The sequence below is a fragment of the Cavia porcellus genome, unplaced genomic scaffold, assembly GCF_034190915.1.
Source record: "Cavia porcellus strain 051 isolate PalLab524CR breed Dunkin Hartley unplaced genomic scaffold, mCavPor4.1 scaffold_5, whole genome shotgun sequence".
Classification (NCBI taxonomy): domain Eukaryota; kingdom Metazoa; phylum Chordata; class Mammalia; order Rodentia; family Caviidae; genus Cavia; species Cavia porcellus.
In genome coordinates this window covers 82,797,948-82,813,168 of record NW_026947488.1, presented here as the reverse complement: position 1 = coordinate 82,813,168, position 15,221 = coordinate 82,797,948, and the positions used below count along the sequence as shown (strand labels likewise).

Here is a 15,221-nt window from a genome sequence, read left to right as displayed (position 1 = left end):
AGGAGACTGAGAAAAGATGGTGGGTAGATAACAGCAGCTACAGAGGCTCTATGAGATAGCCAGCTTAGATTCCAGGAATGGTGCAGCATGGGGAGTCCTAAGCAGAGGAAAGTATACCCTGCTGACCCAGGAATGAATTAAACTGAGAGAAACCAATTGGAAATGTAGTTCAGGTGCTACGATTGGAACACCTAAAGTCTTGGTGCCACTGGCAGAACTTGCAGATTGAACTCGCTGCCGCTGCTGCACCTGAATTGGTTTCAACTGACTTGAGACATGAATGCTCTGAGAGAGGGAATCGGCAAACCGAATTGAGAGCAGAGCTGGCAGTGGACTCTGCATCGACCTGTGGTGAGTGAGAGGAATAGGGACCTTTCCATAGACAAAGAGGCTCCAACAGACATTCTGGAACCAGGCAGACTGGCCAGAACAGGGTGCTACAGTGACTTCAGTTGCATATTCCCCTCTCAAGTGGGATTGGTGGGGAGCCCTTGACCTGGGTGACACCACAGACTGAGGCCCAATAGGCTAGCCCAAACCAGGTCCCTGCACCTGGCAGTGCACCCTAACACAGTGAAGCCTTCAGTAGGTTGACCTGGAGGGTCAGGCCCAACATAGGCTGCCCAGGTCTGTACCTCCTAGTACACTGCAGTGGGCAAGACCAACTGGTCAGTACACTTCAGACAAACGAAAACCGACAAAGAAAGAAACTGGGCCTCCTATATATGCCTGAATGGAAGGAACAAAAAATATGACAAGAGGAGGCAACAAGAAAGGGTCCTCAGTCCCCAATCCTGAGAACACTGATCCAGGAAAGGTAAATACAAAGGAGAATGAGGACAGAAAACATGCAATATCAGGCATGGCACCAATAGACATAAAGCAATATCTTTGGGACCTCATAGACGAGTTCAAATGTGAAGTATTTAACCAACTAAAGCAAGATATATGTAGAATGCTTAAAGAAATGCTAAGCACCTCCCAAGAAAAAACAGATGGTAGAATGAAGAACCAAAAAAAAAGGGGAGAATTGTTTGATGGAGAAAATAGAGAAAACATAGAATACATGAAGCAGGTTCAAAGAGATTACCAGGAAACTAAAAATTCTATTGAAAGGTGGCATAACAGCTTGAAAGAAGCTAAGGATAGATTATCTGAACTGGAGGACAGGTTTGTAATGTGGGAACATGAAAGGAAAAACTTCTTAAAAATAACAAGGGAACAAGCAGTAACAATACAAAGCCGAGAGGATGACAAGAGGATCTATAACTTAAGAATAAAGAATATGAATAAAGAAGCAGAGGTACAAACAAAGGAACTGCAAAGGCTATTCACAGAAATAGTCATGGAAAACTTCCCAAACAGGAAAAGGAAAAGATGCTCAGACGTATGAGGCATACAGAATTCCAGCCACCTACAATCTAAACAGAACTACACCAGGCATATAATAATCAAGATTCCAGAAATCCAATATAAGAACAGCATATTAAAAGCTGTCAGAGACAGAGACACAGATATCTTACAAGGAAACACCCAGACAGAGAAACAGATATCTTACAAGGAAACACACATCAGAATTACAGCAGACTTCTCGGCACAAACCATCAAATCTCAAAGAGTGTGGGGTGAAATAATCCAAGCCTTGAAAGATAGTAACCTCCAGCCAAGATTGATATAGCCTACACAAATGTCCCTGAAATTAATGGAGAAACAAGGTGCTTCCAAGATAAAGAGGAACTGGAGGGATTCACAACCACCAATCCAACTCTACAGAGAATACTGCAGGACATTCTGAAGAGAGAGGATTCCAGAAACAGTGGCAGAGAGGCCACAATGAATGCAGCAGAAAGCAAAGTAAAGAAGACAAACAGACTACTAATGGCAAAAAAAGAGCTCAACAGAAATGAGGCAAAGAAGGTTGGATATAACTTCTAATATAGATGGCCTAGATACACTAACTTAAGGGAAAAAAGAGAGAATTGCAGGCAGAGTGCATCAAGAGGTAGGGTCTTCCAAGAGGCTCTTTATAGGAAGTATAATTAGCTTGAAGAAGGTTATATGGACCAAAATCAAACATGAGAAAACGGAACTTGATGTGATAGGGAACCAGAGAGTAATAGGGGTAACTAGACCAGTATTTATGGATAGGTTGAACAGACAGACTTTAATAAATGAAGAAATATAACTAGAAATCCAGCCCAAGAGTGAGAAAGTTCAGAAACACTTAGGTAAATAACAGGTTCCCCCCCCCCCCCCATACAAAACCGTGAGTGTTGAGGAGACCCAAAAATACACAGTTAATTCTGGGGGAATAAAGAGGAGGAATAGTTTTCAAAAAAAAAAAAAAAAAAAAAAAAACAACAACAAAAAACAGCAGAAGATATAGCTAGTAGTGTATCAGGAATTAAAACCCCTATTACTCTCACCACTCTGTTTGGTTGGAACTTGTTCCATCCTAGTTTGTATACAAGCACTGGATCTGAGGGCACAGACAGCTGTCCCAAAGATATCAGAACATAGCACAGTGGTCATCTTTAATTTCCTATTAGCTCAATCAAGATCCCTGTATGACTTATATTGTTGTATCATGACTGATCTTAGTTAAACCTGACTTGTTTGATTTCTGCTTATATTGACAGATTTTATTCAAAACTGTTAGGTTGCTGGTATCAACTTGAGGAGTATAGAAAACTATACTGAAAATGACAGTGATTCACCATGATATCCATTCTGATTTGATTACTACCTGTTTTTGTAGCTCTGCACTATCTACAAAGTTGTATTTCTGTTAATCCTGTTATGTACTGATATGTTCAATTATACTTTATCTGATGATATAGCCAATTCTGTTGATGATAACAAGAGACAGCACAGTGACCATGGTAGAACTCCTTATACAGCAGATTTATATGTCTTTTTAGTTTTATGTGTCTATAGGAAAAAGTTTAGTTCTGTCCTTCTTTGTTCTGTTTCTCCCTCTAATATAAAAAGGATAGAAATACATGTTAAGACTCATGCTTGCATAAAACCTATAAACAGTTTATGAGAACTGATTTTATGACACATGATGAAATGAACAAACTTTGAAGGAAAGAAAGGGGCACTGCGATACCCAGTGCTGACTCCGGAGTGTTATGATGTGAAATTCAGCAATATTATTAATCTTTGTTCAGAAGGATTTTAATGTACTAAGCTTTGTTAGGTCTCAACATAAATGAAGATATGGATAAATGTGTACATGTCTAAGTGTATAGGAACGATAGCCATAATACTTGCTTTTGGATAGTTGAACAGAACTGTTGCAGTCTCCCTGGTTGAATTCCCATTTATATGTTCCACTTGTGTATCTTGAACAACTATTTGTGGGGGGACAATATATATACATCAACTAGTGATTTATTACTGTTTATTTCTTTTTTTGGAAAGTATGTACTATTCCTGCCCATTTTCTATTTTGTTTTGTCTTTCTTTAAATTAAAAAAAGTATAAACTTTAAGTTTATATATTGTGATATATAAGTGATGCATCCTATATGATTTAAGACATTAACTGTATTTTCTTAGTTTGAGCCATAAAATTTTATAACAAAAATCAGGAACTAAGCCAATGTTTTTGGTCTAATCACTTTTATGTCAAAAGAAATGCTAGCCAAAAAAATAAGTATTGAGAGGTATTAAAAGTTATAGACCTCTCCAAGGCTGCATAAAATACAGAAAGAAATCTTGCTAGAAAACCCAAGAGAATAACTTAAAACTGCATCATAATTGAGAATTGTTGAACTAAGACCTGGATGCAAAGAAAATACAAAAAGCAATAAAGTGGCTAGTGACTGTAGCTCAGAGGAAAAGAATTTGCCTAACCTGTAAAGGCACTGGGTTCAATCCCCAGCACTGAAAAACAAAGAAAACAGCACAAGCAGTAAGTTGACTCAATCAGCAGTAGCTAATTTGAAGTCTTAATGGAGGAGAAACGGGATTTTGTTAGGAAGCAACAACAAACGTAAAATATATTAAAAAGCACCCTCAAAATTTCATGGAACTTACATAAAGAAAGTGGCAAATTAGTACTGTGGAAGAATTGGGAAGACGAACAAGCAAATAGAAAAGACAAGATCTGCAATAGAAACTCAGGTGTATAAAACAATTACCTAAAAATGAACTTTTCAATAAAAATGGTGGCAGCATTGGAGACCAAGAAGAAAATGCACGACTTTCATAAATCCCAAATAGATAAATGATTAAAAGATTAATTTCTTTTTTTAAAATTTTATTTAAGGATAAAAAGAAAAAAAAACAGAAAAAGAGTACAAGTTATACAGAATTTCAGAAAAAAATAAACAGTAGGAAATCACTAGTTAATGGATTACATATTATCATCTTAGAAATATTTGTGCAAGTTACAAAATTAAAGCATATAAAGTGGACATTCAAACAGTGAGATTGCAAACAGTTCTGTTCAATGATCCAACAAAACTCAGTAATATCATTGTCTATCTTATACACTTAAATATACATGCAGTTATATCGTTTAGAGCAAAAAGATTAATTTCTAAAATATCAAAGGTTGAATATTTGTCAAAAGATTTTTAAAAAAGAAAGAAGTTGTCAAAGGGATCACACAGAAGGGAAGATTGTGGCGATGCCTTGCCATGGGCTTAGTATGCCACTGTGAAACCCAGAAGGAACAGGCGAGCACACTTTCAGCCAGGGAAGGGACCCGGGAGGACGAGAAACAGGTACCAAAGGGACCCTGAGATTTCACTGTAAGCCAGTGCTGTCTTTTTTATTTTCGCAGTATATCTTTTTCTTTTTTGCTTTGGGTTTTGATTTTGGCTTTTGTTTTGTTGTTGTTCTTTTGAGACAGGGTCTCACTATGTAGTTCAGGCTGCTCTTGAACTCATTATGTGGCCAATACTGGCCTCAAACATGCAGCGATCTTCCTGCCTTTGCCCCTCAGAGCCGGGGTTACAGGCCAGCGCCACTCTGCCCAGCTAGTGCTATATCTTTGCATTACCTTTTCAATCAATAAATAATTTAAACAATTTAAATTTCCAATGTAAAAAAAGAAAAATGGTGACAACACAAAAAGTTGATAATTTGACTATCTAAAATCTTACTGTGTCAATCAATAGCAGCAAACTGTTAAAATAAAACTCAAACACATGCAGACATATTAGCAACCCAAATGTCAAATGATAACTTACTAACCTTAATTGAAAAAAAGATACTGCACCAAAGAGGATCAAAAAGAAAATAAAGTCATCTAAGGGAAGAAAAAAGTAGATGTAAGACATAGTCACAATTCTCAAAAGAGGAATTACAACTGGCCAGTGAACAGGTGAAAGTAATCTCACTTTGGTTCAAGGAAATTTCTACATAAAGTAGCAATTAGATATTGTTTTTTACTAGTCAACTTAGCAAACATTTAAAATACTGTGTTCTTTCAAAGACCCAAAGGTGAAATCATGCTTTCACACAGATGGCCATTATAAAAATTAGTAAGACCTTTCTGAAACAATATGTCATGTGCCTTAAAAATATCCCTTTCCTTTATCTCAGAAATTTCCTCTTCTGGAGAATCTAGGCCACAAGCAACCTGATTTACAGAGAAATTCATGCACATGATGTTTAATGGCCCATATACGCTAGCAGTTAATAAAAAATGTTAAGAGCCAAGAAATTGCAGGAGGACAGAAAAACTCCATCACTTCCCCTCTCTAATTGTATGTGAAGATGTAAGGATCTAACATTTTGCTATTCTGTTTCCCGTTTTGCGAGTCACTGATGTGGAGTTCACAGACCTATTTTCCAAATTACAGTGATAGGCCTTTGGTTTTCACATTTACATATTTTTAGATGGTATAATATTTCTCAGTGAGAATGATGAAGTATTAAGGGAGAATTAAAATAGAGCATGGAGGCAAATTTGATTGGAGAAAGCCAAATTTTAGTTAAATAGAGAGAAACAAAATGATATGTGCTAGTGTCTCCCAAAGGAGAGAGAAAATGAGGGGACATTGGAAAATCATTTGTAAGACTTCACAAATGTTACTGAAACATTAGACTAAATGGTAACCCTTCACTAGTGTGGATTTAGAAACTAAAGTGACCTTAAGGTTAAACTCACTGCTAGTGCATAATTCAACTTTGAACTCTCTTTGCTCTCTCCTGTTGGTGATGTTATAAACTTGCTCCACTTTAGTATGTTTGCAAATCTTCCTCTTCTACAAGATTACTGTTTCCAAGGAAGAAAGCTTTATTGTTTTGGGCTCTGCAACTTCAACCCATCACACACTGCATGGCGTACCTGTTTTCTAAATGATTCAGCTAGTGTTTCATCCTTTGAAGGATAACTTTCCAGAGCATTATTTAACATGAAGGTTCTCTTTCCAAATAGGATTACCAAACCAATAACAACGACCAGGCTGTGGTTGAAATCTGTATCACAAGAATCACAACAGCCATCAGAGAGACAGAATCCATTGAAAAGCATGCCAAGGCCCTTGTGGGGCTCTGGGACTCCTGCTTGGAACACAACCTAAGACCCTCTGGCAAAGACGAAGACACTCCTCATGCAAAAATTGCATCTGATATCATGAGTTGCATTTTACAGGTAGGCCAGCTTTCAGCAGCAAGCAACTTGATACATGGTTGGTAGCTCACTGAACACGTGATGTCTCTGAACTAAGAGCCAATTTTCCTGCACCATTTAGATACTGTAAAGAGAAACTGTAAACTATCAGTGTCTAAGCCAGCAGGCTGATAATTAATAAATTGATAATGTTCTATTAAGCCCCTTTTTTGCATAGGACACCCTATAGGGAATTCAAAGTAATTCTTTAGCAAGCCCCTAGTCTATTTGGAGAATACGAAAAGCAAATGATAAGGTATTGTGTGCCAATATGCAAAGGAGAAAAACCGGAGTAAAGAGGAGACCTGGTTCATCCAAGGAGGTCAAAGAGAAAGCATAGATGGAAATGAGTTTGGGATATGTGGAAGGAAGTGACTAGTCATTTTAAAGTGAATTTCAGTGTGTCCTGTGAATTCTTTATGGCGATATTTCCCTATTCTGGCCACATTTAATTCCTTCCTCTAGTGTAAGTGAAAATTTGAAATTTTGCCTCCCCCAGGAGGCAGTTGTATAACACTGAAACACCGGGTAAGTCACTTACCTCCGAAAGCACAATTTTCCCCGCTGTCAAATGTAGATTATCTATGATAAATTTTACCAACTAGTGATGGTGATAGGTATTTCTTAAAAAGAATGCTGTGGTCAGGTAAATGGGGGAACACTGAATGCAGTGTTTCCCTTTTGCGCTGTCATATTTCATAGCATATTAAAGACTTTGAAAAATATTTTAAAAATAAAGACTTGAAAGGTCCTTTGAGTTGAAAAAAAAAACTAGTTAACTTTGTTTAATCTAGCATTTCGCATTCTGATTTGACCATAGAACTCCTCTCCTGAAAAACATTTCGGAACCTCTTTCATTCACACTAAGTTTCACTGAGTATAATTCATGAAATTCTGGCTGAGCTGTCTAATGGCTTAGCACTATGTATAGCACAGTATTAGCTTCCTTTCTTCTTTTTCCCTCACAGTTATTTATGCTTAACTGGAGCATATTCTGCTCAATCTACTTGGTTGTAGGGCTAGTAAACTCAACGAAAAATTACATACATCACCACGCTGTTCTGTTCTTGTCACCAGTGTTAGGAGTGAGTGGGAAAGCAGTAGGGATTTTGGTTAACTGATCAAAGATTACTGGTTACTGCTGCTTGGATGAAGTACCAAAGACCTCGTACATCTATTCCTCATAGGTTACCTTAAATATATTACTGCCATGTAACCAAAATATAAATCATTTCACCCCAAAGAGCCATTCCACAGTCACTGAGACAGATACGTGTTCACAAATGACCCAGCTCCCTCACAGGTTCAAAACCAGTGCTCCAGAGTTTAAGCAGCACTACCCAATAGAAATCCAGTGTAAGCCACAAACACGAGCTGTGTGTTTAATTTTAAATTTTCAATTAGCCATCTTATAAAGTCAAAACCATGAAACTGATTTTGATAATCTACTATTCTTAACTTACTATTTGCAAAATACTATCATTGCAACATGCAGTCAATGTAACAATGAGATCATTTATATTCTTCACTGCTATCTTTAAAATTTGAATTGTTTCAGGTTTTTTTTTTTTTTTTTTGTCTTTTTCCTTTTTTTTTTTTATCGGTACCGGGGATCAAACTCACGACTGCCTGCTTGCAAGGCAGGTGCTTATGCCGCTGAGCTAAATCTCCAGCTCCTGAAATTTGAATTGTTTCAGCATATCTTAAGTTTTATTCCACATCTTCGTCTTAGCTGTTACATTTCAAGTGCTTGTGAACTTCTGAGGAGTTAGTGATTCCTCTTTCAGCCCAGTTCTGGAGCAAGCAAGGTTTTCTAGACAGAGATTATATTTGTAAAGGTTTGAGCAATGAGCAGGAATTTTGCCAGCCAGACAAGGTAGAACAAGGGAACATTCTAAGCACAAAACTAACTCATGCATTAGTATAGATATGTGAAATAGGATCAAAGTAAAAAAAAAAAAAATAAGCATGCTCCCTTTCCAAAATGTCTACAGTTTCAACATAAAGGAATGTTTTATTCTGCGTAAGGTATTACATCTCCTAAGTGAAAGGGAGAATTAAAGAAAATGCTTTTATGAAATAGAAGCAGTAAACATACTGTCAGTATAAATAAGCCTATGAGATTATTGAAAGAAGGGTCAAGAAGTCAAGGGTTGAGATTTTGGGAGGAGGAAAGGGAAAAGAGCAGAGGGACAGGCCTCTTTGTTGAGAGAAAAAAGTAAGTCATGGCAGTGGGTGACTCCAGCCTCCAGGCCCCACATGGGAGTGGGGTTCCCATCCTGTGCCCACAGAAGGAGGCAGAAGCTGCTGGGGAGCACAGCTGGAAGCTCCCAAGGCGACAGGGCCTTTCAGTACGGCTCCTCAGGGATACACGTCCAGGGTGTCCGCCAGGCCATGGTGGTGATCGCAGAATTTGCATTCAGCTTTCATCACATTCTGAGGGGAACTTTCTGCCTACAGGAAACAGTGAAATAATTTCTACCACTACTGATTTAAAGTTTTGTTGGAATGATTCAGAAATCCAAATAACTCATTGTTTGTTCCTTGTTCAGTAAATAAAACAGCAGGCCAGCTTTCAAAAGTTTTTTAGCTTGTAAAAAATGAAAAATAAAAAATTGAAGAATAATGTCTCATCCATCCCACCCCACTTCCTAAGATATGCAGACCAGAATCATAACGTAATAATATCTAGATAAGCACCTACCCACTTCCTGTTTGCACACTCTCAGGCATTTAATTAGATTTTTTTAAAATGATGATTTCATTGTCATTTTAAGATAACTGTGTAGGCACACACACACTTTTCTATCTTCTTTTCCTCAAATGTTTTTCCTCCAGTTTCTTCACACAAACCTGCTTCAGATATCTATTGTTATACCACTTTTATTTTTTAGTTTTTAAATTTTATTTTGAAAGTAGTAAAAATACAACAGAACAAGACAGAACAAAGCCAATCGACACAAGGCAGTGAAATTGGTACAGAACTTCACAGTAGGATACTGGGATGGTAGTAATAGGTACTATGGTATATCTCATTATCTTCACAATAGTTGTCCAGTCAATTAGGTATAGCGAAATCAAACCAAAAACAGAACATTATAAAACCAATTGAGAGTACTGAATACAGCAAAAGAAACATAACAAAACAAAACAGTGAAAACAACCTTTGCCTTCAAACAGAAGATAGAAGGAAATCCCCCATATTTGCTATATTGCATATAGTCATCCTCCCAAGAGATGCTGAGACATCTATCCCCAGTGAGGGGGGGGGTGAATTTCAGCCCATGTGCCGGTAAGCTCACGGGAGCCCTGGTTCTCCTTCTGGCCCGTGCTGGAGGCACTTACCAAGAGGGTGGAAGAATAAGCTGCATAAGTCCCACCATGGCCAGATCTCAGGAGCTGCTGGTTCTCGCTATGCCTCTTTTAATTGACAATATATCAAATCCCTTCTTTTCTCAGTATTTAAATGTATGAACTTGTCACTTTTATCTTAAAATCACTTTTAAAATTGCAGAATTGCCTTCTCCTCTTTCCTCAGTACAGAATCAGTATAAGTATACAGAATACGTTCCTAAGTTCCAGTTTCCTGGTGATTTCTCGCTCTGTTCTGCTTAGGGCCATATGCTTCTACCAACCCATCATGTGTCCAAAGATAAATTCCTCAGCTTTCTCTGTGTAAAACAAATAATCAAGTCAGATCACCTCCCATCTTCCTGTTTGAAATTCTGATTCTCTTGGGAGCTGCTAAGAGTTAGAACAGCAAAGAACTTTAGAGCTTAAAGCCCCCAGAGTCTTAGGAATCTTGTTCTTATATAGACAAGGCACTGGCATGTGATTTCCTTTTTCTGAGTTGCTGTTCTGCCATCTGTAAAACAGGAGCAGCAATACTTACCTCCCAAAACTGCTGTGAGGATTAAAGGTGATAAGACACAGAAAATGTTCACACAGCACAAATTGCTACATAAAATGTATAACAGGTGCTCAAATAATAGTCATCAAATGATGGAGTGAATGGTCTTAGAAGAGGTGACTTCCCTCGCAGCTACACTTCTCTCCCATGAAGGCTTGAGAAATTAGTCGTCAGACAGTGGCATGAAATGGGCGGTGGCCAGGACAATGCCCCCACCTTCAGCTTCCTGACACCTGCTTCCCTGTTACCTGTCAGAAAATCCACTGGGAAAATACAGGTGCACAAGCCAAAGAGATTTTATAATTAGCTATGCAACAAGAATTAAACACTCTTAATGTAAATCCAAAATTAGTTTGATTGACTGGTGATGCTGGATGAATAACCAAAGAACCCCATTTTAATAAATGAAGTTTAGTATTTCTCGATCTTAATCATTTTATACCTCTTTTATTGCATTCAAGACTTGAAAACCAAAGAGCTTTTGAGTTGCTAGTCACCTCAGATAGCTATCTCTTCCACTTCGCTTTGTTCTTTTCATTTCTAAAACACTGGGAAACATTCCCAAAGTGCATTTTTCAAAAGGGAAGTCTCCAGCAAAAGTTTAAACTAGTGCTAATCTGGTTAGAAATATAAGTCTTGGCATCCATAGGACAAGGTCTTCTTGTTTTACCTCTATAGCTAAATATAGCTGTCCCTGAGAGCAAGGCCTTATGTCCATACTGCACTGCACTCAATGTGCTCCCTGAGCGCTGAACTATGTGTAAGATGATATTCACCCCAGCGTGCTCACATCTGAGCTGAGGGGCCAGGTCTGGCACAGGCTCTGGCATTATCAGCTGCTGTTAAAGTGGTTTATTTGTAAGTCTGTGGCAACAGGACTCCCTTTGTCTGTGTTCCATTAGCATTTCTGTGATCCAAATAATGTTAGAGATAAAATAATTTCATGAGCCTAAAATCTACCGCATTAGCAACTTCTTTAGCTGCCTTTGAGGGCAAAGTACAGCCAGTAGAAGTTGTTGTTCTGTTAGGTCCATGAAAGCCTCGTCTCTGGAGTCTCTTCTTGGCATCCCAGCCTCTGAGCTCACATCCTGTTGCCTTCAGCGATGCCCACAGCCTCATGATATGCCAGGAACTGTCTGACACTGTTGGGACGCTGAAAGCGTTTGGTGCTGATTCCCTCATGTTTATATAAAGTAATTTCTCTTGGCCTGATATTTCACTTTTTGTGTCACTTGAGAGAATTTCAAATGACATATTTGGGAGGAAAACAGAAAAAACGAGTGTGTAAAAGTTTGTTTTTAAAAATAATGACATTATACATTTGAGGGAGGGAATTTTATACATTTCTCTTGCAACTATACTTCAGAGACTTTAATAGCTGATGGCTATTTTTCTTCAGAATATCTAGAATTATTCTAAAAAGAATGTAATTTAATTAGTACAGTCAGCCTTTCATTGTTCTTTCATTCTTGCTGGCAATCACTGACGCATCCCAAGGTTTAAACACATCAATTGCTTGGGAATGCTGATTTCCATTGATCTGTTACTGTGTTTGTCTATGCTTGGTTAGTAGGGTACACTTCTTCAGCAAGTTATAGCTAAATGTTCTTGGAGACATATTCCTCTAATGGAAGACATGTATTTCTGTCTGCAACTTGTTCTTGGCAAGAGACCCACAGTAGATAGGGTAAACTTGGGCAGGGAGTTCTTTGTTGGAAAGTTTTGAAAACAATTGTGTGATTATGCTCCACCCTCAAAGCTAGGGCTTTCATCAGTCATTATAGATATAAACTCTGCCAGGCATGGTGGTCCATGACTGTAACCGTAACTACTCAGGAGCCTGAAACAGATGGATTGAAAGTTTGAGAGCAGCCTGAGCAACATAGTAAGACCCTGTCTCAAAATTTAAAGCAAAACAAACAAACAAACAAAAAAAACCAGGACGTGGCTTGGTGGTAGAGCACTTGCTATTACCCACAAGGCCCTGGGTTCAACACTCTATACCAGAAAAAAAAAATAGTTAAACTGTCAAAAATCTACCTGTAATGGAAAAACTAACTGGCCATAGGAGCAACCCAAAGTGAAGCCTTATTTTTTTTTTATTTTAAAGATATCAAGACAGAAGAGGACATAACAAGCAGACCAGATTAGAACATGCAAGTAACACAGCATTTTACCACAAGACAACCCGTAATTAACAGTAACTACCATCATGTCTCTTTCTTTGAAATAGTTGAGCATAGCTTCATATACAATAGTATCAAGCATAACAGAACAGTATAATACCATTCAAGAGAATGAAAACATTACAGGGCTTTCAGAACCAAATAGCAGAGAATGAACAATGTGTACTATATTATCTCGTTTTCCATAGAAAATTTGTTTATATTGTCATGCATAATAATATCCAATAAGATATAACAGGATAGAACCAAAGGCAACAGAAAAACAAAAGCATAGTAGGACTTCAGAGTAAAACAACCTAAATGTAGCTTCAAGGGAGCAGAGATAGAATATAATTGAGAAAAATGGCCAGGTTAATTAGCCTGCTCACCACATCAAGTGTCTGAGGAGTGTGTTAACTAAAGGAGGAAGATATTATTTTTGCACATTTACTCAGCACTGCTGGAGAAGGCTGTAGAGGTTGAATTTGATGAGTGGAAAGTTCTGGTCACTAGAGATGGAGATGCAGTTGCAGAACAGGACTGTTATTTTAATCACCACAGTCCTGATGCGATATTCTTCAGTCTTTCTTTGTTCTGATGATTGTGTGCCCATCAATGAACACTCTGGTTTCTAGCTTGACTTCTTGGTACCCTGATGATGTGAAAAGGATGCCCAAGGTCTGACTTGGAAAAGCCCCCTGACTTTGAATGAACACATTGGCGTAACTGTAATGCACCAGACTTTTGGAAATTCTTTGACCTGAGTTAGTCTCCAGAGAGCCAAACGGTTCTGTGTATGACCAGGCACATGTCCAGTTTCCTGGGAGAGGGGAGGAACCAGCCTCCTAGGAAAGCCTCGTAGCTCATCACATCTGTAATAGCCTACCCAGTTAAGTCCAATTTAATTTAGCATGAGGGAAGACAATCTCACAAAGGCTTTCAGAGAAGTCATCAGGTAAGTCTGATTGTAGTGTAGTCCTAATAATTGGTGTTAAGAATTTTAAGATGTATAAAACAGAGATCCACTGAATAGAACTACAGTACAGACATGATTTGTCACCAAGAATAGGCTTGGAACTTTCAAAATGGTTGACTTAAGTCATCAATAGTGGGATATAAATTTAAGTTGTAGAATATCTATTTTTTCCTCCTAGGATGAAGCTCAAATGATATTACCAAGACCTGGACCTGATTTCTCTAAACTGGTCTCTCAGATCCATGTTTCTTTGAGTTTCTTATAAGCTCTTGTCTACTAAGTCATATGATGACAGCATCTATTCTTAATCCAAATGCTGTGATCTCTTCTTGTTATGGCTAAATAATATTCTCTCTTGTGTATTATGGCACATTTTCTTCATCCATTCATCCTCAGTTGATCATAAAAAAAAAAACACTGCAGTTTTTAAAATACAGTTAGCATGCAATGCATGTCACATTCCATTCTTCTGGTTATTTTTGCAAGTGTGAGTCTGATGAATTGTTCCTCTCCTCAATGACTCCTGATTGCCCTTAAGATTAATTCCAAAGTCCTTGACCTAGCATACCGGACCCTTCATAATCATGCCTCTATGTCCTTCTCCTCCCCATCCTCTCACCTCCCCACTCCAGTGTCCCCTCACAGACCACGCTGCAGCATAATAAGCTCTTTTCAACAGCCCAAATCCTGCAAGTGCTCCCTCACCTCTGCGTCTCCACACTGGTTCTTCCTCTCCACTCCTTACACTGGTATGGCCCAGCCATCGCCTTTTCATTCCTTAAATCTCAGGTAAGACACTGCCTCCTCCAGGAAGTCTTTCTTGGTGCTGCCGACTGGATTAGATGCTTCCTGACTCCTTAGCACCTTGCACTTTGCCTATCATGGTCCTTATCACTTATGCTTTCAACTGCCGATTTGCCTTTAAGTCTGCCAAGCAAGACCAAGCGTTCCCAGACAAGGTTTGCAGGGCAGAATCTGTGTTTTCACAGCTATATTCTGGAAACTTAGTTCGGTAAATGTTTTTGGAGAAATGAGTAAGTGAGTGAATAATGGATCACTTATTTGTTGCTTTTTTGTACTTCTTCAGAATTATAACCGGCCCCCTGTGATGGTGTTAGCCATCCCCATCGCAGTGAAATTCCTCCACCGGGGCAACAAGGAGCTGTGCAGGAATATGTCTAACTACCTGTCCCTGGCTGCAATCACCAAGGCGGACCTCCTCGCCGATCACACAGAAGTTATAGTAAAGAGCATACTGCAAGGTACAGTGCACAGGCTGAGCCCGGGAACATGTTTTAAGAGTTGTTTGAAAATGTTTTCATGGAACATACTTGATTTGTAGAAAGTGCGATCTAAAGTATCGAGGGGCAGGCTTGATACTCTGCTTGGTTACCAGTTGGCTTGTGGACAGAGATAAGGTCAGCTGGGCTGGGTGAGTCGATGTCCCTTCACTTGGCCACTGAAGGATTTGGACTCACGAACTGTAAGCTTTTTCCACCTCTCCATTTCTCACTCTGAGAACTGTGTCTCCCATGCTTCT

At 38.6% G+C, this 15,221-nt stretch overlaps 1 protein-coding gene across 8 annotated transcripts in view; it reads left to right on the top strand.

Moving 5' to 3' along the window:
- Veph1 (ventricular zone expressed PH domain containing 1) overlaps positions 1–15,221 on the top strand; it is a 236,848-nt gene that overhangs the window by 27,828 nt on the left and 193,799 nt on the right. For 7 of the 8 annotated variants that reach the window (XM_063249247.1, XM_063249245.1, XM_063249248.1 and 4 more), the window contains exons 3-4: positions 6,397–6,612; positions 14,769–14,943. In XM_063249247.1, coding sequence (XP_063105317.1) covers positions 6,397–6,612; positions 14,769–14,943 — 391 coding nt within the window. The remainder of the gene's footprint in view (positions 1–6,396; positions 6,613–14,768; positions 14,944–15,221) is intronic. The other variant, XM_063249249.1, reaches the window with a different exon arrangement.